Source organism: Pan troglodytes, chromosome 20 (assembly GCF_028858775.2).
Source record: "Pan troglodytes isolate AG18354 chromosome 20, NHGRI_mPanTro3-v2.0_pri, whole genome shotgun sequence".
Taxonomy (NCBI): Eukaryota; Metazoa; Chordata; class Mammalia; order Primates; family Hominidae; genus Pan; species Pan troglodytes.
Window position 1 is genome coordinate 32,706,021 of NC_072418.2, and position 24,755 is coordinate 32,730,775.

Below are 24,755 nucleotides of genomic sequence, written 5' to 3' on the forward strand. Positions count from 1 at the left end.
CCTGAGAAGTCTGCACCAGGCCTTCCTGCACCTTTCCACTGAGCAATGGAGTTTGTTTATTCATTTATTTATTTATATGGAATTTATTTATTTTGGAGACAGGGTCTCACTCTGTCACCCAGGCTGGAGTGCAGTAGCGCAATCCAGGTTCACTGCAGCCCTAAACTCCTTGGGCTCAACTGATCCTCCCACCTCAGATACCCGAGTAGTTGGGACTACAGGCACGCACCACCACGCCTGGATAATTTTTTTTAAATGTTTTGTAGAGATGGGGTCTCCCGATGTTGCCCAGGCTGGTCTCGAACTCCTGGGCTCAAGAGAGCCTCCCGCCTGCGCCTCCCACGGTGTGAGCCACCTTTGATCTTATTGCTATGATTTTTTTATTGATAAAAACTAATATTCTGAGTCTCAAGAAAGCTTTCTGAAACTATCAAAGGGACCCAGGCGGCGCATCACTACCTGTGAGGCCGACCCCACTCACAGCACAGACTGCAAGTGAGGCTTCCAGATGGGAAGTGCCCTAAGCGAGGTTAAACAGCAGCAGACACGGAACTAGAACCTAAGCCTGCTGTCCCAGCTTCGGTGCCCGTGCTCACAGCGGAAGCTGCCTCGGCTCATCCGTAAGGGCGCTGATTAGGGACGACAAAGACCTCACCCCACCGTCCCCGTCCCATTTCCGCCCTCCCAGATCCCCAGCCTCCTTCGAGTCCTCTCCAAGTCGCCTCGCCTCGCTCCACTCCAGGCCTTAGCAAGCATTCCACATGCCTTTACCCCAACCCTACTGCCTGTCCCCCAAAAGATGCAGGCGGAAAAGGCCCCAGGAAGCGAGCCCACTCTTCCCCACTGCTCAGCAACACCCCCTACGACGTTCTCAGTAGCCGAATCCCTTTCCAGGCGCATGCGCCCCCGAGGTGGGCGAGCGCCGGTGATGTCACGCATAGCGCCGTCTCCGAGCTCCGAGAGTCTGCGACAGCAGCTGCCAGTGCGTCATCAGAGAGCGCCGGAAGCGGTCCGAGAATGAAGAGTAAGCGGGGCCGCGAAGTTGGAGAGGGTTGGGGACGTTAAGGGTCGAGGTCTTGGTACTGGTGGGTGACATGGGTCCGGGCTACCTGTTGCTGCGGAGTCCTAACAGAACCGCTACAGGAATGGGCCCACCCTACCTAAGAAAAACTGAGGGCTGGAGCACGGGTTAGCCTGGCTCGACCTCTGAGCTAGGGAGGGATGTCAGGGCTGGAGGCAGGTTTTCCCGGAGGCTGCTCAGTGGTGTGCGATGCTAGAGGAGGGTTCCAGGCCTTGGCTTAACTTGGCCACTACCTCCCGGGGTGACAGCGGTCAAGACCCTGCTCCTTTCTGCGAGCTGGTTTCACACTCTTAACCTGATGCAAAGCGCCGAGAGCTGCTGGGGAATGATATCACTAACCCAAAGCTTTGGTCCTTAGGGGTAGAAGACATGTGCCAAGGAGGGGCGTGTAGACACCGTTAAGACTGGGCCTTCAATCAGAATTTTTATTTTTCATCTCTGCCACTTTCTACCTATATGATCAAGTAGATTGTCTCAGCATGTCTGAGCTTCAGTTTGCTCATGCACATAAGTGTAATGAGAAAAAATATGTGTACCTTGTAATGAGGTTTCTGGCAAGTAATGGATGTTCAGTAATTGTTAGATGTGTGTTGTTGCAGAAAGACTTCCAAGTCTGTTACTAAGCACCTGTAACAGATGAAGCAAACTTATCAGGCCCCGCAAGTTGCTCTCTACGGTTTATAATCCCCATCTTCCATTTGAGGGAGAACTAGATGCTATATATAAAACTTGCAACCACATTGGTTTGCTTGATCAAACAAACATACCTGGCTGGGTGTGGTGGGACACGCCTGTGGTCCCAGCACTTTGGGAGGCTGAGGCAGGGGGATCACTTGAGGCCAAGAGTTGAAGACCAACTTGGGCAACAACATAGTGAGACCCTGTCTCTACAAAAACTGGGAAAAAAAGAAAAAGAATTAGCCAGGTGTAGTGGCACACACCTGTAGTCTCAGCTACTCAGGAGACTGAGGTGGGAGGATCACTTGAAACCAGGAGGTCGAAGTTGCAGTGAGCTATGATTGTGCCACTGCACTCCAGCCAGGGCAACAGAGCAAAACCCAGTATCAAAACAAACAAACAAACAACAAAAAAACTTGTAACCACCTTGCATCAAACATTCTCAGGGAAGTACAAGAAAGCTGGAATTAAATTTACAGAGTATAGTGTAAATTACATTTTCTAGCTATTTAGCTCATAAACCAGGCCTTAGTAGTCCCATTCTTATTCCATTCACACCTGTACTCTGTCCCCAGTGCCATGGTTTTCTTCTTTCAAAAAATTAAGAAACAGAAGTGTGGAATTTATTTTAGAGGTTGAAACTTTATTGACCAATGTATATTTTGAGTTTAAAGGAAGAACTGTTGTATTTTATCAGTTCAGGACACCATCGATTATGTGACACATTATAATTTCATATTAAAATGTGAAGAATCTTTTTAAACATCTTACAGTTAACAAAACCTATTTCTAACCATCTACATCCTAGACAGCTATATCATATAACTTTTAATGAGTTACCTTGTTAGCAAGTGCTCAAGCTTCTAACTTGGGGTATTTTAAATCAATGCAACTCAAAATGTGATTCACTGACCTGCAGTAGTATCTGGGAATATGTTAAACACTCAGGATCTAGGGTAGGAGACCAATAATCTGCATTTTAATAAGATCCCAGAGATTTTTACACACGTTAAATTTTGAGAAGCATTCTTTTTAAACCATGTGCTTGGAACTTCTAGCATAGATGTGGCCAGAGGGTGGGATAAGAGGCATCCAAGAAAGCTTTGCTCTTAATACCAACCTCATCTTCTCCTATCTCTGAATAAGCAGTTGTTCTGCTATAAGTGTAGTTCTTTTCTTTTCTTTTCTTTTCTTTTCTTTTTTGAGACAGAGTCTCACTCTGTCACCCAGGCTGGAGTGCAATGGCACGATCTTTGCGCATTGCAGCCTCTGCCTCCCAGGTTCCAGCGATTCTCCTGCCTCAATCTCCCATGTAGCTGGGAATACAAGTGCAAGCCACCATCCCCGGCTAATTTTTGTGTTTTTAGTAGAGACGGGGTTTCACCATGTTGGCCAGGCCGGTCTTGAACTCCTGAACTTGGGTCAGGATCCGCCCGCCTTGGCCTCCCAAAGTGCTAGGACTACAGGTGTGAGCCACTGCGCCTAGTGGCGTAGTTATTTTCATAGTTAGAAAAGTCTTGGGTCTTACAGCCATACCCAACAAGAATTGATCATTTCTTTTTTTTAATCCCCCAGGTGTGATCTACCATGCGTTGTCTCAGAAAGAGGCGAATGACTCCGATGTCCAGGTCAGTTCTTGGCAGGGAGTCCAGGAGCAACAGAGGTGATGGCAAAGATGGCTCAGTAGCTTCTGAGCCCCCAGCACTGATTGAGATGTCCTTTCCCACATCATACTCCTCATTTTTCTGGCAGACATCTAAGGCTGGATCAAAGTCTGTAGTTCTCATGACCTGTTCCCACGTGCCAGCCTCCTTTTCTGTTGTGCCAAAGTCAAGTTTGGTAAAATGAGGCTTTTCTTAACCTTTTATCATTTCCCACTGTGTTGGGGACACCAGGCTGTGCCCACGTGGTGGGCAGCATCATTCAACCTTGTCACTGTGCCCTCTGCACTTCTGCAGAAGGTGTGCAATCACATATCATAAGTGAAATTTACAGATTATATCTGAATGCCTCGGCCTGCTTTGTCAGTTTCGCAAAAGTTCCTCTTGTGGCTCATAATGAGAGCATTACCTTGAAAGCAAGATTTTGAAAGACCAGTATACCTTTATTTTGCTTCTCCATGAAAGACGAGCCACTCAGGTATTTAAGAGAATCAGATCATTGTCCTATTATAGTCACAATGATGAGAGTGAATTAATTTTTAGTTAGCATCTACAGGTGCAACGCTGAAGCAGAGTTCCCACCATCATACTGTGAGCTCCCTCGAAGGCTATGTGTACCCTATCTTCCCATCCCCATTGCTCTCCCACAGAAGGAAGGCTGCGTTACTAATGACAGATCAGCATCAGTCTGTCAGCCTCAGTCTTAGCATTTAGCACCTGGCTAGTGCAAAAAGAGCTCAGGAAACAGCCCAGCCAGGAGACAGGCCCTCAGGAGAGAGAACTGCCCAGGTCTGTGGCAGGCATGAGGGCAGTGGCATTGCCACCAAATGAGGAATCCATTATTGGAACTCCAACTTGAGAGGTAGTGAGCTTGGAGGGTTTCTTGTTTGTTTGTTTGTTTGTTTGTTTGAGAATTGCACACAATTACGACAGTCATTTTTCCCAGAAGTCGTCTCTAAGAGCCTGTGCTCATTCATGGTAAGTTGACGCCCTGCTCTCAGTGACACCCTTCAGAGAGAGAGAGCCTGGGGCCTGAGATGCTCTTGACGGTACCTTCCTCCAAGTGATGGTCTGCGGGGCGGGAGCGGACCTTTTGAAGAGTGGCCACACCGTGCCCACAGAGCTGGAAACCCAGTTAAGGAGTATTGTCCTAAGGGCACAGTGTCAGGGTCCCTGCGCCCTGAGGCTTGGCCGACCCTGGAGCCCTAGTTTTGCTGTTTTCTGTAGTGTTAGGATCACTTCCTCCATAGCTTAGTGCTACTCTGAGCTCACTTTCATCTGGTCATGCCTGGTTGAATATCTTTGTTATACATTTCTCAAGCTTTCTCTTCTGCCAAGGATGAGAGAAGTCTTCTTCAAGATAGAAAGGTTTTGGTCCTTTCAGAATAACCTCAGAAAAGCAGGGCCAGAGCAGGAAGTGAGCGTTTGACATGCTGTTGTGTGTGACAAACGGTCATGAATTAGTGTGTGAGTGTGACTTACATCTCGGCAGCTGTGGGTAGCAGATGCATGGCAGATGAGCAGGTTGAGAGCCTCAGTGGGTAAAGGGATGGGCCCCATTTGCTCTTGCAGTAGCTGCCAGGAATGGCGGGCGGGATGCCTGGGATCCTGGGCTGCCCAGACCGGAGCAGTGAGCGCTGCACCCCCTTGTCCGCCTGCAGCCTTCAGGAGCACAGCGGGCCGAGGCCTTCGTGAGGGCCTTCCTGAAGCGCAGCACGCCCCGCATGAGCCCGCAGGCCCGCGAGGACCAGCTGCAGCGCAAGGCGGTGGTCCTGGAGTACTTCACCCGCCACAAGCGCAAGGAGAAGAAGAAGAAAGCCAAAGGCCTCTCTGCCAGGCAAAGGAGGGAGCTGCGGCTCTTTGACATTAAACCAGAGCAGCAGAGGTAACCCCGAGCTCCCCACGTATTTCTGCCCGCGGTGCTTACCCTTCTTGGTGTGTGAACTTGGCTGAGTGGCTGGGGAGGCAGCCTGGCTCCACCTAAGCTAAGGGCGCCTCTCTGTCGTCTGCCACAAGAGGGCAGCCTTCCTTTACCAATCTGGGCTGTGTTCAGCGAGGCGGGTGAGACAGGACTCATTGTCTGGCCTCTCTCCTCACCTTCACGAGTAAGACCCTTGCAAGTACATCTGTTGCCCTTGGCAACAGGCTGTTTGTCCTTCGGCTTTGTTAGACAGAAAAGAGGAACTGACATGTTTTTAGTGTGTATTACTTTGTAGCTTTTGATAGAGCCAGACAGTCACCCACTTGGGTTTCATTGCCAAAGCAAGATGTTGCCCACACGTTTCAGAAGTTTCCAAAAGGAATGCATCACTGTCCTGTCCTGTGGGCGGATGTCTTCCTCCAGCCGGCCCTCCATCCCTCCTTGGTGACGGGTCTGAGTGTGGGTGTCTTGGGGCTGTCTGTAGGCTTTTGCTTGGAGATCAACGGCCAAATAGCCTCCCACGCTCCAGAAGACGCTTAAAGTATGCCACGCTATTCCCGGCCCCGCTCAGGAGATCAGCTGGGCCTCAGGTGGAGAAGGGGCTGCTGCCTCCCAGGGTTTGCCTCCCGGGTGGAGCCCAGGTTGGGTTTGAGCTTAAGGTCCTCATTTCTCTAACCTAAGGCTTTGTGGTAACGGATTCCCCACAGGGTATCAAGACTGGAGATAATGGCCCAGAAGAAAGCTGTTGGGGTCCTTGCCCCTGCTCCCCCCTTCTTCTCCCCACCACTTGCTTGCCCACCTTCCAGACCAGCCTGCTGCCTCACATGAGGACCTGTGTGACAACCAGCAACCCCTGCTTTACTGGGGGCTTACTAGGTTCAATTTCACGTAACAGAAAACCTCAAAATAACAGTAGCTTCAACAAGACTCACATTTATTTCTCTCTCATGAAAAGAAGTCCAGGTGGACACCGCCCTGGGCTGGTGTGGTCCTACCAATGAGGAAACTGAGGTTAGAGAGGTGTAGGTTCTTGGTCTCAGTTATCAGCTCAATTGCTCATCGTAGGATTTGCACATAGTTCCTAATGATCCCAGGTTGCAGTTGTTGGCATCAAGTCAAGCTCTGTGCTATTTGGACATTGTCATCCCAAGCTCATGTTGTCTAACTTTTTCCCTGTTTCTGACTTTGCTGCAGATACAGCCTTTTCCTCCCTCTCCATGAACTCTGGAAACAGTACATCAGGGACCTGTGCAATGGGCTCAAGCCAGACACGTAAGTTGCATTCCTGAAGCTTTGCTCTTTGGGGTGGATCTCAAGCCTCTGATCATTGTAAATGCAGCTTCAGGAACCAGCGTTGGTATTGCCTGGCTGCAGACGGTTAAAGACCTAGTTGCTTCTTTTGGAACTTCTTATCATGATGTAAACCAAGGGCTTCTGTTTACCCTGCAGGCAGCCACAGATGATTCAGGCCAAGCTCTTAAAGGCAGATCTTCACGGGGCTATTATTTCAGGTAATTTACCTAAGAGCGTGTAGCACATGGCCATCCAGAGGTTCACTCTGTCACTCTGTGGAGACCCGGGGCGTGTGTTCTGTTGGACACACTCTTTACCATGTGGATTCCCTGAGATGGCCCCCGGTCACCATCATCCCCGCGCTAAGGGTGGGAGATGCTTCTCGCTGGCTGTCTTAGCCAGTCTGGCCATTTGTTGGACACACCCTAAGTGGTCTCTGTGTACCTTCTCCACACAGGGACCCCTGTTGGTACCCTAAAGGGCACAGTGGCTGCGAGCACTCACCCACGGCCTGGGATCTTGAACACAGAATCCCTTTCATCCAATGCTGTGGTTTCAAATGTCAGCTACACCTGACAACCCCCAAGGTGACATCTGCAGCGTAGGCCTGTCCCCTGAACTCCAGGCTCAGGCATCCAGCTGCCCACTTGACATAGCCGCCTGGATGTTCAGGGGGCATCTCAGACTTTACATAGCCAAAGCCGCCCCCGATTCTCCTCACAGCAACCCCTCCTGGTCTTTTCCATCTCAGTTAATTACTCAGTTATTTACACTGGTTGTTCAGGCCAAAAACCTAAACAGTGTCTATGTTTCTTCTTTCCTAATCTCCCCGAATCCTTCAGAACATCCTACTACTTAAATTCAGCCACTGTCATTCCCCAGATTACCTCAGACACAGCTCCTCACCGCACCAGGCAGCCAGAGTGCCGGTTACATAGAAATCAGAGCACGTTCCTTCGCTGCTTCAAGTCTTCTGGCAGCGTCCCATCGTATGGGAGTAAACCTGCCTCCTTGCTGTGGTCTAAGGCCTCCCCGCTCCCTGGGGCAGCAGGCCTCCCACACTGCCTTCCTCCTGCCCTGCTTCAGGGCTTCGCCTCTGCTCCTTACCTCTACCCGGGAGTTCTCCTGTGTGTGCACAGTCCAGCTTCTCATTGTTCAGCCCTGCTCCAATGCCACTCCCCTCAGGGTCTACCATTGCAAACCATGACCCTCCACACATTGCCCTGTCCCTACTCTTCATAGCACTCGTTGCTGTCAGAAAGTAGAATGGTGTGGTTCACCGTGCATCACCCTGCCTTGCTAGAACCCGGGCTCCGTGAGAGTAGGATCCAGGACCGCCTCTTTCCGTGCTGTGTCCCTGGCATCTCCCGAGGATGGTGCAGGCATTCCGCAGCTGCTTGGTGACTCTGTCCGCTACACTGAGGCTCGGGTCAGGACGAGGGAGGGGCTGCTGCTTGTGATGGTGGCTCATCTCGCAGTGCTGGCTGCTGGGCAGCTCTGCAGCCAGACTCACGTTCCAGCCAGCATCCTGGGCAGTGCATGGTGGTGTTTGTGCAGATCCTGCAAGGGAGACCTGGCTGCATCAGAGCAGCCAGCCCGTGGGCCCTGATGGTGCTGGGCACATATGTGACCTTTAATTCCAGAATCCTGCCCAAGACCCCTGTGGCCACAGACCCTCCGAAGGACACCTCATAGGAACAGTCCAGAGGCTGCAAAGCCCCAGGGGAAGCCTGGATTCTTGTTGGTTACATCAGGGCCCAGCTGTTGAGCCCCCACTCCCTGGGTGCTCTCTTCTTTCGTCTGCTAGCTCAGAGGGTGGGATCAGCACCCCCAACCCTTGAGGCCTGCTTCTCTGTGGTTCCCCCAGCACCACAGAGGCCTGAGCCTGGAACTGTCCTTTTTCTTTGCAGTGACAAAATCCAAATGCCCCTCTTATGTGGGTATTACAGGAATCCTTCTACAGGAAACAAAGCACATTTTCAAAATTATCACCAAAGAAGACCGCCTGAAAGGTATGTAGGTGTTTCCGAGGGCATTGCTTGCGGGCTGTGGCTCCCAGCTACTGCGTTAGCCTTTTCCTCAAGGCTCCAAGAGTTTGATTTGACCCCTCAAGTCAGCGCAGATTGCAGATACTTGCTGAACCTGCATTAAAGCCTGCAGAGACCATCCCCTGCACCCGTGGCTCCCCAAAGAGGTGTGTGTCAATGCAGCCTGCAACCCCGGCCAGAAATGGCCAAGGGGAAGGAAGACCTGCTTGGCTGTGCCTCAGGGGACCTGGGTCTGTTTGGGCCCCAGGAGAGGGCCTCCACCTGCCCCAAAGGCTGCTGCTCCCAGAGGAATGTAGCCAAACAGGCAGCAGGGTAAAAACAGGAGCGGCGCCTGTCCCTGGAGTTCTGAGCTGTGTCCTTGGTGATAACACTTGGGTTCCATCCGTGGCCAGCATTGCTCTAGCAGATACTTTGGGTCGGCCAGGATTTCTACACCCCGCCTTACCCACAAATCCAGAGATATCAAACCATAGTTAGAAGGTTTTGTTCCTTTAATTTTTTTTTTTTTTTTTTTGGAGACAGTCTCGCTCTTTCACCCAGGCTGGAGTACAGTGGCGCAATCTCGACTCACTGCAGCCTCCACTCCCGGATTCAAGGGATTCTCTGCCTCAGCCTCCCGAGTAGCTGGGATTACAGGCACGCGCCACCACGCCCGGCTAATTTTTGTATTTTTAGTAGAGGCAGGGTTTCACCATGTTGGACAGGCTGGTCTCAAACTCCTGAACTCAAGTGATCCACCTGCCTCAGCCTCCTAAAGTGCTGGGATTATAGGTGTGAGCCACTGCGCCCAGCCTTCTTCCTTTAATTTTTGAGCTTGGTTTTTCTTGTTGCTTCCCTTATTTTCCTACGTATCCTTCTACCTCACATTGTAAACCTCGGAAAGTGGTGTAAGAGTTTCTCCACGGAGCATAAGGCCAGGAGCCCATCTGAAAGTTAATGTGGGAAAACCAGTTTCTGGCAGGTGTTCTGGGACTTTCTGGTTCTGGGAATTTGGTCTATAGCCTTTGACCCTGAAGATTAGGTGCCAAGTTACATTTAGCATGTGACTAGATTGACCTGTGGCAGAATAACCACAGGCAACCCTAATGCCCCTCCCCTTGTGGGTTTCCCGTTTCCTATTAGCTTATTTTTTCATTCAATGTGTTCTGAATAATATTCTACCTAAAAGTAAAATATTAATAACTAAATATTTTTCCTCATCTTTTTTTCTCCTGCCTTTTTTTTTTTTTTTTTCAGTTATCCCCAAGCTAAACTGCGTGTTTACTGTGGAAACCGATGGCTTTATTTCCTACATTTACGGGAGCAAATTCCAGCTTCGGTCAAGTGAACGGTCTGCGAAGAAGTTCAAAGCGAAGGGAACGATTGACCTGTGAATTCTTTGCCGTCTAAGGCAGTTGTTTATGACAGCTGAAAACTGGACACTCCCTAAATGTCCACCTTTCAGTGAAGAGATAGTTAAGCCAATTCCATTTATAGACCACCTCCAGCCAGTGACGCTCCAAGTTGAGGATGTTGAACAACATGGGAAGGTCGCAGCGTACTAAGTGAAGAAGTCAGAGGACAGAGGAATTTCTCTTTCTAGGAGATTTTCATTTTGTGACTCCCATGGGGAGGAACAGACTGGCAGGAAGCACACCGGGGTTAACACTGGTTGACTTGAATAGGATTATTCGATTTTTAAAAATACTTTTCCATGTTTTCTGAGTGCTCTATGATAAAGCAGTTGCATCTGTGATAATACAATACATATGTGGACATAAACAGGGATCAAATAAAGGAGGTATTGCTGCAGTCCAGCCAGGTTGAAAGGGAAGGGGGGTCCCCAAAGGTCCATTGGATGGCAGGTGTCTATAGAGGCACGCCTTTGGGTGGAACTCTGACCCACCTAAGGTTTACTTTGCTATTTCAGGAAGGTTGAAGAGGATTGAAGGATGAGTTGCTAAGTGACTCAGGGCTTATTCACTTCAGGAATCGCAGCTGGGGTGGACCCCGGGAGCAGAGCACTGCGTGCAGCTGTGCCCATGCATGGTTGCCCCAGCGTAGTGAGATGGGACCTGCCGCAGCATGTCCACTCCTGAGCTGCCAGGCTGAGCCATGGAGGACTGAAAGGAGGTCACCCGGCATCACCTCCCGAGGTGAGACCTGCTGCAAAAGCCAAGCCAGCAGCATTGACGCCCTTTGATATCTTCGCCATTTTTGCTGCTGAAAGACTTGGCTTTTCAGTCTGACCCTGGCCCTCTGTGACGATGTGTCTGTAAAGCCAGTGGGTCAGGCCCTTCCATGCAGGGCAAGAGGAAAAGCGGGCCCAGGGCTGCAGTGAGAGCGGGGCAGGGGACCAGCCTACCAGATGGGTTGGAAACATGGCTCAGAAGGACCAACTACCCCTTCCCTTTGAGGAGCAAGTCTCTGCCGATCAGCAAGGCAAGGCCAGGAGCCCTCCTGGCGAAAGGCAGGCCACAAATCTGTTCTCCCCCAGGAGAAGTAGCAGTGCCGGGGCTTTGCGTTCCTGGTAACTTCCACCCAAACCACACCAGAGAGAAACACCGTAGTGGAGAAGGGAAGTGGGAGCGCTGACTGCTGTGTGCCAGGAGAGTAGAAAGGCCCAGGTCTGTGCCACCACCCCTCCCCAAGGCTCATAGTGCACCCAGAGTCTCACAGGGACCAACACGGTACCTGGGTCCTGCTTCCATCTGTGCAAGTGTCCTCTGCTCACCAGGGTGTTCTGAGGCAGCTCAAGTGCTCTCCCCCAAGCAGCACGCAGTCACCGCTGCCAGTGATGAACACACGCACGGGCTAGGCACATGGAGCCCAAGCGCACTGCCACCTCGACACGGGGCCCGGCCCAGCGACTGCCTTGTGGCCGTCCTCATCTGCCACAGGAAGACAGACTTCGAGGGACCCCTTGCCTAAGACCTCGCTGACTCAAGGGTAGAATTGAGATTTGGACCTAATAGTCAGGCTCCAGAACTGTGCTTTGAGCTACAGGGTGGCTGCAGGATGAGACGGATGCAGTTCAAAGTGCAGGATGTGCTGCCTTTATTACCTGCTTTCCCGCTGAGCAAATCCCTGTCTTGAGTGGGAAGTGGCATCTATTCCCCCAGCCATCTGAAAATGCTGTGTTCATAACCGAATAGGTGCTGTAGCTTCCTAGCCATCCCGCTCTTACCTGCCCCTCTGCAATGTAAAAGGCGTCCACTGTTGTGTAAATACACAGTTGCTTTCCAGAAAAGTTGTTGGTACCACTTGCCATGTGAAATCTGTTTTTCATTTAGCTCAGACTCAAGTTTCTGTGTGAGTGGCGGTTTAATTTGTAGATACCTCTCCCTCTCCCCCAAGGAGACATGGTGAGGGTGCTCACCGGCCACTAAGCTGCCGCTGTGCCTGCCTGTTTCTAGGATACACTGTTGCCCCCATGGCCCACCCAGGGGTCATATCTCCCAGGTAGAGGAGGGAAAGGGGAGGGCCCAGCTGGGCAGGACATGGTTCCTGATGAGGAACAGCTGCAGAAAGCATGACCTGAGGCCCAGGGGCCGTGGCAGGGGCCAGGGCTGCCATGTCTCCACAGGCTGCGGCACAGCTTGTCATGGAGGGTAATGTGGTGCTTTTTGGCCCAATCTCTCCCATGTCCACTGTCCAAGGAGCAGGACCCTGGCAGAGCTGAGGCCTTGGCCATGTGGTCCCACGGGAGACAGAGCCACATTCGACTTGTGTAAGCCTCCATGCACCAGAGAAAGTGCCAAAGAGGAGAGAGAGAGTGGTTAGCAACTCAGGACAGGACCCAGAGGCTGCAGGACTGGGAGACATCAGCCCAGCGACCCACTGTTCAAAGAGTGGGGCCCAGGGGCCCTTTACATCTTCCCAGTGCCCAGCTGCCACACAGGGTCTGCAGAGGATAGGCCAGAGCCTCGGGGGAAAGGATGAGGTTCTTGGAGGAGAAAGGACGGCGTGGGCCATGGCTGATGTATCCATCTGCTCAAATCTTCATAACAAAATGCCACACACTGGGGCTGCAGCATTTTCTCACAGCTCTTGAGGCTGGAAGCCAAAGATCAAGGTGCTGGCAGGGCTGGTTTCTGGAGAGGCCTCTCCCTTCTTGTCCTCACATGGCCTTTCCTCCCTGTGTGCAAGGAAAGTGATCCCTCGGGTCTTTTCCGTGTAGAAGGACGCCAGTCCTATTGGATCAGGTCCTGTTCTTATGAACTCCTGAAAGTCTCCAGACAGTCACAGTGGGGGCAAGGGCTTTATCATATGAATTTGGAGACCCAAGTCAGTCCACAGCCACCCCGAAGCTTTCCCAGCCAGGACAGCCTGGTTGTGCCTCCCAGAAAGACTCCAACAGCTACCTGGCTCCCAACCTCAGACACTAGCCAGGCCTTCTCTTCCCCCCATATGGGCTGCTTGGACCACTAGCCAGTCCAGCCGGCCCCAGTGCTGGCCCCTGAGCTGCCATCACCACTGGATTCTGTGACATGCTCATACAGGAACTTGGGTCCAGGGCTGCTCCCTCCAGTACCCGGGGCCCCTGAGCTGCCCAGTTCCCCTTCACTTTTGCAAACAGCTGAACTCCTCCTCCCGCTGGGGCCAGACACAGTCTGGATGGGGGAGGAAGTGCGTGTGCAGGTGGGCAGGATGGGCAGAGAAGTCTCCCTGGAGCAGGGGCTCCAGCTCTAGGCAGCTGTGGGTGTGAAGAGTGTATTCACACCAAGGCTCAGGGCGGGAGCCCGCAGAAGCATCGTGGAGGACCCAGGAAGGCAGGGGAAGCCTGCGAGGGTCTGCCCCCTGGGCTCAGGCAGGCAGGAGGAGAGACCGGAAGGGGTATATGGCTGCCAGGAGTGGAGAGATGGCAGAGATGCTGGAAAAGCCCTAATCCATGGGGCAGGAGGTGGAGTTCTGCTGATCCATTCACGCAGTTCTGAAGTCTTGGGGACCTTGGTGCCGCTATCTGTCAAGTGGGGCCATTAGACTAGACCCAGCGTTCCTGGAATGGCATCCTGGAACTTCCCATATCAGAGTTAGTGGGTGCACATTCAGAGCAGCCAGACCCTGGGCTGCACCTCAGACCTACTGAATCAGCCTCTGGAGGCGGGACCCAGATAGCTGTGTGTTTACCTAAGTCCCCAGCTGATCACTGATGTTTGAGGACGCTGGGCTCCAGATGGTGTCTAAAGTCTCTTCCAGCTCTGAGGTCTGGACTGTGATTTCAGACTTGGGACTCTCAGGCCAACGTTTTCTGGAGGCTGGGAAAGATCATCAAATGACTGATCTCCCAGGTTCCAAAGAGTAAACAGGAACATCCCTCCACAAAGCCGTAAATTCTGGTAAAAAAGCTTGCTTTCTGGACAATGGCTTTAGCTTTAATTTAGTTTGCATTTCTTAGCTATAATGTCTAATTAAGACATCTGTTAAATGTCTATAATATTAATTTAATAGAAGGGGTTCTAATAGAACTGTATTGGAATTGTCCATTTAATTAACCTCGTGAGCCTTTAATGGATGTCTTAAATAGACATCATTAACAAGAGTGCTAGACAAATTAAAATTAGAGTCAATAACATTCTTGGTAATTTTTCCTGAGCTGTGAAGGACAAGCCTTGCTAACTAGACAGGCGCAGAGATAGGCTGTGTTCACAGGAGGGTGGGCGCTGCTGTCCTAGAGGGCATCTGAAATGGACAGGCCCCAAGAGGGATTCAGCTATTCTGTGTCTTGGTCCACTTTGCCCATAAAAGATAACCTCCAACCATAGGAGGCAGGTCTCAGGAGCAAAGACCTGCCCTTCCCTATGCCTTTTACAGAAAACGTTTGCTGGGCCAGGCGTGGTGGCTCACGTGAGCCTATAATCCCAGCACTTTGGGAGACTGAGGCAAGAGGATTGCTTGAGCCTGGGAGTTTGAGACCAGCCTGGGCAACATAGCAAGACCCCATGTCTACAAAAAAAAATTTTTTAATTGAGCTACACATGGTGGCATATGCCTATAATCCCAGCTACTCAGGAGGCTGAGGTGAGAAGATCACTTGAGCCCAAGAGGTTGAGGTTGCAGTAAGCCATGATTGTGCCACTGCACTCCAGCCTGGATGACAGATGAGACCCTATCTCTAAAAAAAACAAGAAAGAAAGAAAAACAAAAAGTGGCCTGACCCATCAGAGCTCCTGGAGGAGGGACTGGCTTAGGAGGGAGATGGAGGAGGATATAGGACCTCACCCAGAGACTCACAAAACGCCGGATAGATGCACAGACTGAGTGAGATGCAACAGACTGGGATAGGGAAGGATTGCCTGGGACAGGCCGGGGAGCAGGATGAAATGGAAAACATTCCATTCTTTTGCCTCCACCGCCCCACTAAGCCACTCTCACTCAAGTGACTGCGTCTCTCCAGAGCCAGTGGTCAGTTCTCCGCCTCTACCTTGCCTGGCCTCTCATCGGCATTTAACAGGTCATCCCTTCCTTCCTCCTGGAACACCTCTTATCCTCACACTCCCGACTTTCCTCCTGCCTCCCTGGCTACTCCCTCTCAGTGTCCTTCGGGAGCTCCTCTGCAGAACTTCTCAGTGTTAGAATGCCCTGAGCTCTGCCTTTGGACTTCTTTCCCCATTCCCTCCATAACTGTCTCGTCCACCACTTCAGATCCACCAGACCCACATGTGTAACTTGGTTTACCGTCTGCCTCCTGCCAGCTAGAACGGAAGTTCCTAAGGACAGGACTCTGTTTTCCTCACTGCCATACCCTCACTCATCCAGAGCGTATCTGACTGTAGTCAGTGTTCTGTGACTGTTGAGGAAATGAGAAAGCTGCCCACCAGGCTCCGCCTGGAGGTCTAACAGGCAGCCCAGCATGGTGGGCTGCACACAGCATGACGGACTTCCCTCCTCTTCCCTTCCTTCCACCCGCGCCTCTGCGGAGGCCCCTCACCTCTTGGATGCTCAGGCGGGAAACCAAGGAGCCATCCTGATTCCTCCCTTGCTTTCACGCCCCCACCAACCTTTCATCACGACCTGGTGGCCCTCCTTGCAACCCTCCCACCACCTGCTGCTCCAGCTCCCTTCCACCCACCTGCCAGCACCCAGCCACAGCCACAGCCCCCCGCTGGCCTCCCTGCATCCACGCCTGGCCTCACTGTAGCCCGGGTGACCTTTGTGAAACATGACTCAGGGGGTGCCTCTCCCGCTGAAAACCCACAAGCGACTTCCTGCTGCACGCAGAATGAGAGCCAGCCCTTGACCGGCATCATCAAGGCCCTTCCAAATCAGACCCCAGCCCACCCCTGCCATCGTGGTCCACCTTCCCGCTGCACCCTGTGCCTCTCTACACCCCCAAGCATGCGATTGTCCCCGTGCACATCTGTGCCTGCCATTCCTTCCTCTTGGGCTTTCTCCTGACCCCTCAATCTGCAGGCAGCCTCCCTGCATTCAGCTCTGCACACAGGGAAGGCCCCATCATCCTAGCTCTGCAGCCCCCACCCCAACCAGTCACTCTGTCACATTACTCTGTCTGATATTTCCTTTTCCTTTTTTTGAGACAGGGTCTCGCTCTGTCACCCAGGCTGGAGTGCAGTGGTGTGATCATCGCTCACTTCAGCCTCAACCTCCCTGGCTTAAGCGATCCTCACACCTCAGCCCCTCAAGTAGATGGGACCACAGGCACATGCCACCATGCCTGGCTAATTTTTGTTTGCTTGTTTTTTTGAAGAGCTGGGGGTCTTGCTGTGTTGCCCAGGCTGGTCTCAAACTCCTGGCCTTAAGCAATCCTCCTGCCTCAGCCTCCCGAAGCACTGGAATTACAAGTGCGAGCCACTACATCCAGCAGTCTTGTTTTCTGTATCACTTCTCAGTCCCCAGTGCAACCATATCTGCCTGTTTCATATCATTTTCTTCCACTGGAATGTGAGCTGCTCGGACGCTGGGACACTGCCCATGGTGTTCGCCGCCATAACCATTGTAAGCCCCCTGCAGGGGAGAACACTGCCTTGCATGTAATAAGTGCTCAGTAAATATTTGTTTTCTGACCCAAAAAGAAAAAATGAGCCCAGGATGTGCCTCTAATAATGTTGAATAAGGGTTGGCACACAGCAACTGCAAGTGATGCTGGTCAGTGACCCCCGTCTGGGCCAGGTGAGCCCGTGTGACTTGCCCAGGGCAGGGCAGCTGCACATCCTGAGTCCAACGTGCCACCCCCCTTCCTTGTCGGTGGGCACCCCTGGCAGCAGGAGCCCCGGGTGAGAAGGCAGCCCTGTGCCACTGGGCCGTGGCACCCCAGCTATGCAGACCGAGGAGGTTATGCTCCATCAACAGCTGCGACGTGCAGCGCGTGTGGCCCGCGTTTCTCTGCCCATTTCAGTTTCCCCCATGAAGCCCCAGGGTCTGGCGGGAGCAGCTATGGCTGGCGCTGCATAGCCTGGCCTGGAGAGGCTGAGCCCAGCAGGAAACCTGAGTCAGGAAACCCAATTTCAAGGCCCAAGTTCCCCGAGATCTTCAGTTCCAAACACGGAGAATGTGAAGAAAGGGAGTGTGGTGTTTATTGCAGGCATATTTAATCTACACAAATTAAACTGTATCCTCTACCAAAAGAGAGGGAGGGAGGGGAGGAAAGAGAAAGGATGCTGTAGAGAGTGCCGCCAGTGGCTCTGTCCTGCCTGTAGAGTGCTGCCAGTGGAGGCTCGCCTTGCAGCGAATGTGAGATGGAAAGCATCCTCAGTTGCCCTGCTCTCCCAAAAAAGTGTGCGATTATAATGCTTTGTATAAAAAACACAGGCCCCAAACAGGTGCTGTGCCAGAGGGGCTTGCGCTGGCTCATGAGAGCTGATGTGTGCACCTCCTACAGACGGCACATTCATGCCGGCACCCTGCAACCCTCATGGTGGGAACAGTTACACAGCAATTTACACTATGCTACAAACCAGGGCTTGTTACACATGTACCAGCATCCCATCACTGCCCTAAATGCAAGCTGGCTGCTCTGTGTGCAAAACAGGCTGTGTTAAGTCATCTTTAGGGGGCTACCTAGCCCCATGGAAGATGGGGCTCCGTGGCCTGGGAGCTGGAGACAGAGCGCTTGCTGGCTGAGGCAGGGGAGACTGCAAACAGAGGATGTGTGTTTTCTCAGGGCATATGTTATACTTCAATTTAAAATGTTTGTAGAAGAACCATTTGGACTATTATGTGGGTGCTTAAAAAATATCTGAAATCATTTGAGCATCTCTCCAGCAGTCTCATTTCTTAATGGTAATGCCAGGCCAGGCATGATGGCTCATGTCTGTAATCTCAGCACTTTGGGAGGCCGAGGCAGGCGGATCACTTGAGGTTAGGAGTTCAAGGCTAGCCTGGCCAACATGGTGAAACCCGGTCTCTACTAAAAATACAAAAACAAGCTGGGCGTGGTGGCAGGCGCCTGTAATCCCAGCTACTCAAGAGGCTGAGGCAGGAGAATTGCTTGAACCCAGGAGGCGGAGGTTGCAGTGAGCTGAGATAGCACCATTGCACTCCAGCATGGGGGACAGATCGAGACTCTGTCTCAAAAAAAATAAAAATGGTAATGCCCAGGTTACCCTAAGTGGCTCTTGCTTGAAAATCACAGATTTAAAGCAAGGAAACCCACATTCCTAAGAAATGCAGTATGTCACCAAACTCACAATTTTAACAGCTCCCTCCTTTCAAAATACGGGCTCTTCCTCTACCCCAGAACTCCAGGGACCAGCTGCTCTGCAGCCCTGTCACTAGGGCATGGTTGCCACAGCCCTCCTGGTCCCGCCCTGTGAGGTCTCCAATTGAGTAGTGAGAGAGTGAGTGGTGATGACAGGACCCTGGGGCCACAGGGTGCGGTGGGAGGGGAACAGGGCCTGTGGCAGAGGCCCCTGGCAGGTCTGGAAGTAGGCTGGCTTCCCTCTGGACCTGACCTTAAGACAAGCCGGAGGGCTGAGCTGGAGTCAGGCGGGCTGAGCTTGAGTCAGGCAGGCTGAGGCCTCCTGCAGAGGAGCTGGGGTAGGAAGTGGGGCCTGCTGGGGTAGGAAGTGGGGCCTGCAGGGGCATGGTGCTGAGAGGCAGCTGGAGGCTTCAGGCACCAGGCAGGGCAGCAGGAAGTGAGGAAGACTGGCAGTGAACTGGGGAGGCCAAGGGCCGGAAGACCAGCTAGGAGGTTGTGGCCGGTGCTAGACGTCTGCGGCTTAACAGGGTGTCGGCCTTGGGGATGCACGGAAACAGGTTTGAGAGGTGCACACAGCACCCACGAACAGGCCTCAGGGACACAGCCCCTCCAGCCTCGGTCTGGGTGTCTACTCACAGCCCAGTGCCCTGAAGGGTGGCAGCCCCACTAGGCAAGTGGAGATGGCTCCAGCCGTCCAAGCTGCTGAACAAGGGGCTGTGGACAAGGCCAGTGTGGCCAAGGAGGCAGGGGCTGCAGCTGAGGTCTTCTCAGGGAAAAGGGGAGCAGGCAGGTGGGGAGACACCCTTGGGCAGACAGAAATAAGGAGGAAGATGGCAGAGCTGGGTCGCAGGGGTGGGGAGCCGTGTGGGCATACCTCTGGGGGTTGGGCAGGCTGCAGCCTTGTCTGGCTTAGCTTTGTGAGTTCAGTCAAGGGTGAGCCTCCACCCATGCCTTGGCGTCCTCATCTGTAAAATGAGCATCAGGAATAAAGCACAGCCAATAAAGTTTGTGTGTGTGGTATCACCCAAAAACTCAGAGGGTTCTGACAGAATACAGTACCATCTTCCAAACATAGGGGTCTGGCATTCTCCCAAACTGTCCCCTTGGGCCAGGTGTGGTGCCTCATGCCTTTAATCCCAGCACTTTGGAAGGCTGAGGCAGGAGGATCATTTAAGCCTGGGAGGTTGAGGCTATAGTGAGCTGTGATTGCACCACTGCACTCCAGCCTGGGTGACAGAGCAAGACCCTGTCTCTAGAAAAAAAAAAAGAAAAGAAAAGAAAACCCACCCACCTGTCCCCTCCATGGCTGCATTCTCAGTAGGACCCCAGAATACCCCCAGGTAGTCAGCACTGGTGGCTGGCTGAGGACACTGAGATGAATTATCCCAGGATCACACGGCCAGTGGGTGAGTCACATGGCAAGGCCCCTCTCACCAAATCAGCTGTTCTTCCAGAACTTGAGGAAGACTTCCTTTCACCATAAATGTAAAGCCCCGTTGCCTGCCAGGGTGGGAACAGAACTATTTTTTGCATGGCATGAACCCCTGCCAGCTCCTGGCTCCTGGCGGTGCTTGCCGCAGAATTTACAGAATGCAATAACTATTGAATACCCTATTATCCGGCTGCCTAATTAATGTAAATGATAGTTATGGTCCCCACACCGTGGCGTATGTTTCTCGGAGGAGGCCCTGCCAGCCGCCTGGGCCCCATTCCAGGGGTTTTTATGGTAGCAGCCCCATTCTGGCTCCGTTGAGTAAAAGGTAAGTTGTGGCCCTAAATAATGAAGACAAGAGCTAATGGGCTCGGTGAAGAAGGGCAGCTCAGGCGCTGGTCTCCGAATCAGGTGACAGACCCTGCACTAATGTGGCAGGCCAGGTCTCACTAACGCAGGCCTCTGTAACACCTGTTTCAGCATTGACTGAGTGGCGAAGTTAAATATTAAAAGCTGATAGAGCCAGTGCCCTATACAAAGGCTGGAATGTAACAAAAGCCCACCAGGAGTTTTGCCCAGGCCTTTCCTGGGCCTTGAAGCATGACAAGGTAACAAAGGAATTAACAGGACCCATTTTAAGATTAAACAAGTTGTATTGGAGGCCTGAAGAAACTCCCCAGACCTCCACAAACAAGTTTACTGGGGATCTGAAGGAACTCCCCAAACCTCCATAATTTAGCAGGAGACAAAATAAGGGTAATCGCCCCAGCACCTGGACCCATTTAGATTAAGTAAATTTACTGAGGCTTCAGAGGAAGATCTTCAGGACTCAGATCTTAGTTCTAGATTAAAAGAAGTTGGGCTGGGCGTGGTGGCTCACGCCTCTAATCCCAGCACTTTGGGAGGCTGAGGTGGGTGGATCACGAGGTCAAGAGTTCGAAACCAGCCTGGCCAACATGGTAAAACTCCGTCTCTACTAAGAATACAAAAATTAGCTGGCGTGGTGGCGTGCGCCTGTAATCCCAGCTACTCGGGAGGCTGAGGCAGGAGAATCACTTGAACCCGGGAGGCGGAGGTTGCAGTGAGCTGAGATTGCACCACTGCACTCCAGCCTGGGTAACAGAGCAAGACTCCGTCTCGAAAAATAAATAAATAAGTTAATCACTTATGTCTTTAGATGAATGTACACTTACACATAAACATATAGCTTAGAAGGTATATAAACTCTGAAACCCGAATTTTGAGTTGGTCTGGTGACATTTCCTAGGCCTTCTTCCCCATAACTGGTTACAGAAATAAAAACTCCCTTCCTCCCCAGTTCATCTGCATCTCGTTATTGGGCCGTGAGAAATAGCAGCCCAACCCTCAATTTGGCCTGGAAACACTAATAGACAGGGTCTTTCCTTGCAGACCCGAGTGCTCCACGGACCCCCTGTGCAACAGTCCCTAGGACTCTGGAACAGAGACACAGAGGAGGTGTTTCTCCCAGAGCGCTGTACGCAGAATAAAATCCTATGAGGCCCGTGTGGCCTGGCCCCTGCCCTCCTCCAGCCTCACCTCATGCCAGGCAGCTGCCTCCTCTCCTCTGGCTCCCGGCGAGTGGCCCATCCTGGCCAGTCTTGCCCTGGCCTTCCCTAGTTTTAGCACAAACCAGAGCAGCTGGTCACCCTATTCCAGCCCCACCAGCTAGGCTTGGTCTCAGGGCATGGGCCCAGGATGGTCTTCCCCATTCTATGTGTCTTAGTGCACTGGGGCTGTTATAACAAAAATACCAAAGACTAGATGATGGATAAAGAATAGAAATTTATTATTCACAGTCCTGGAAGCTGGGAAGTCCAAGATCAAGGTTCTGGCAGATTTGGTGTCTATCAAGGGCTCCTTCCTCATAGACACGTCTCTTCTCACTGTGTCCCCACTGGGTGTGGCACACTGGGTGTGGCAGAAGGGATAAGAGAGCTCTCCGCCGAGCGTGGTGGCTCACGTCTATAATTCCAACACTTTGGGAGGCTGAGGCGGGTGGATCACCTGAGGTCAGGAGTTCGAGACCAGCCAGGCCAACATGATGAAACCCCATCTCTACTAAAAATACAAAAATTAGCCGGGAGTGGTGGGTGTGCCTGCGGTCTCAGCTACTTAGGAAGCTGAGGCAGGAGAATTGCTTAAACCTGGGAGGCAGAGGTTTCAGTGAGCCAAGATTGCCCCATTTCACTCCAGCCTAGGTGACAAGAGCAAAACTCCATCTAAAAATAAATAAATAAAATAAAATAAAGAGAGCTCTCTGTGGCCACATTTTTTTTTTTTTTTTTTTTTTTTTTTTTTTTTTTTTGAGACAGAGTCTCACTCTGTTGTCCAGGCTAGAGTACAGAGATGCAATCTTGGCTCACTGCAACCTCTGCTTCCTGGGTTCCTGGGTTCAAGCGATTCTTGTGCCTCAGCCTCCCGAATAGCTGGGATTATGGGCATGCACCACCACACCTAGCTAATTTCGGTATTTTCTGTAGTGATGGGGTTTCGCCATGTTGCCCAGACTGCTCTCAAACTCCTGACCTCAAGTGATCTGCCCACCTCGGCCTCCCAAAGTGTTGAGATTACAGGTGTGAGCCACTGCTCCCGGTCTGGCCTCTTTTATAGGGCGTTAATCCCTATAAACACTCCATCCTCAGGACCTAATCCCATCCCACGGCACCCACCTCTTAACAGCCTCACATTGGGCATTTGGTTCAATATATGAATTGGTGGTGGACACAAAATATTAAGTCGATAGCAGACTGTTAGCTCCTCAGGGGGCAGACCGATGTTTTAGGCCTTCCCAGACCACCCTAAGTCCACCAGTCACCATCTCCACAGTGCTGGAGAGAGAAGCTGACTCTCCATGGCTGGTCTGCTTCCGTCTTGTGGGAGGAGGCTGGGCCCTGCGTTGGCCGCCCACCCCGGCCCTCCCTCTGTCACAGTAGCACTTGCAGGAAGAGGTGGGGCTGGCCTTTCTTAGAAAGAGCCTGTGTCCAAGGCCAGGCACAGTGGCTCACGCCTGTAATCCCAGCATTTTGGGAGGCCGAGGTGGGCGGATCACCTGAGGTCAGGAGTTCAAGGCCAGCCTGGGCAACATGGCAAAACACCATCTCTACTAAAAATACAAAAAGAAGACAGGCCTGGTGGTGGGCACCTGTAATCCCAGCTACTCGGGAGGTTAAGGCAGGAGAATCACTTGAACCCAGGAGGTGGAGGTTGCAGTGAGCTGGGACTGTGCCACTGCACTCTAACCTGGATGACAGAGGGAGACTCCGTCTCAAAAAAAATAAAAATGAAAATAAAGCCAACAAAAAAGAAATAACCTATGTTCAACTCGGTGCTGCTCAATCCTGGCTACCTGTTACAATCACCTAGGGAGTTTTTAGAACACCAAAGCCCAGACTTCACCCCACAAAGTTAATCCAGAATCCCTGGGGTGGGGCCTTGCCATCAGTATATACATATATAGACAGAGAGAGGGACAGGGTCTCACTCTGTCACCCAGGCTGGAGTGCAGTGGCGTGATCTCGGTTCACTGCAACCTAATCTTCCCGGGTTCAAGCGATTCTCGTGCCTCAGCCTCCCAAATAGCTGGGATTACAGGCGTGCGCCACTACACCCGGCTAGTTTTTGTATTTTTAGTAGAGACGGGGTTTCGTCATGTTGCCCAGGCTGGTCTCAAACTCCTGACCTCAGGTGACCTGCCTGCCTCAGCCTCCCAGAGTGCTGGGATTACAGGTGTGAGCCACCGTGCCTGGCCAGCATCATATATTATCGGTGTATTTTCTACGTGGCCTAGGGCAAGTCACCTCTGGGAGCCAGAGCTTCCTTGCTGTAGAATGAGGAGTATCCACCCTGTGCTGTGGGAGTAATGGGGGCCGGGCACAGGGTAAACACGTGCCATTTGCTGTCCTGGTGCTTTCTGTTGTTGAATGGACAGTTCAGAACCTCCAGAAACCACCCTGAGAATCTCAGGCTTTGTAACAGCAGTGCCTCACCCAGGTCTCCAAGGTGACCACGGCCACTCACAGGGCGGCAGGCTAGGCCAGGTGCCCCTCCACCAAGGACCCAGACACCAGGAGCCTGGATTTGCCACCACTTTCTATGCTGTGTTATAAACACAAACATGTGTCTGCCTCCTTGACTATAAGCTCTGATGAATTCGCCGCTGAGTCCCAGGCTCAGCGCAAAGGCCAGCTCGATGCAGGGGCTCGGAGAATGAGTAAGTGAATCAGTGAATGTGCCCGCAGCTGGTGTGATCAGGAACTTTTGGGTCATTTCAGGGCCGTCTCTGGGGCAGGATGGTGCTTCTGAGAAGGGTCCCTGGACCAACCCACCCAGGAGCCATCACAGGCCGGGTTTCTGTCCCAGCATGCCTTGCAGGGTGTGCCTCGGACTCACATTTCCATAGAAATGAAAAGTAAGATACCAAAGTGCATCGCACATGTGTCAGGTCGCTTCTATTTCCTCACATTTTATTTTAATTATATGTGAAAAATGGAGGTCTCGGCCAGGCGCGGTGGATCATGCCTGTAATCCCAGCACTTTGGGAGGCCAAACTGGATGGATCGGCTGAGGCCAGGAGTTCAAGACCAGCCTGGCCAACATGGTGAAACCCCATCACTTCTAAATGTACAAAAATTAGCCAGGCTAATTTTACAGGAACTTGTAATCCCAGCTACTCGGGAGGCCGAGGCAGGAGAATTGCTTGAACCTGGGAGGTGGAGGTTGCAGTGAGCTGAGATCATGCCATTGCACTCCAGCCTGGGTGACAAGAGCAAGACTCCATTTCAAAAAAAAAAAAGAAAAAGAAAAAAGAAAAATGAAGGTCTCTAGACAGCAAGGGGACTGCACTGGTCTATTCCAGGAAGCTCTGCAACAGCACCAGGCCTGAGGGACAGTGACAGGTAGATAAATAGAAAAATGCTGCTTAGGATCAGGGTTGCAAGCCCACAAGATCAGATTGTCAAGTTTGGAGCTGAACTCCAGCCTAGG

The 24,755-nt window shown here is 52.0% G+C and overlaps 1 protein-coding gene across 2 annotated transcripts; it reads left to right on the top strand.

Moving 5' to 3' along the window:
- Positions 1–880: 880 nt before the first annotated feature.
- On the top strand, positions 881–10,473 carry POP4 (POP4 homolog, ribonuclease P/MRP subunit). 2 transcript variants are annotated; one of them, XM_512983.7, is made up of 7 exons: positions 881–1,024; positions 3,335–3,387; positions 5,082–5,305; positions 6,536–6,613; positions 6,791–6,852; positions 8,545–8,646; positions 9,919–10,473. In XM_512983.7, exons 1-7 carry the CDS (start codon positions 1,018–1,020, stop codon positions 10,053–10,055), a joined length of 663 nt encoding a protein of 220 aa, XP_512983.2. In that variant the 5' UTR covers positions 881–1,017; the 3' UTR covers positions 10,056–10,473. The 2 variants fall into 2 exon arrangements, with proteins under 2 accessions (XP_512983.2, XP_016791075.1); XM_016935586.3 differs by having other exon boundaries at positions 1,016–1,188.
- Positions 10,474–24,755: the final 14,282 nt, after the last annotated feature.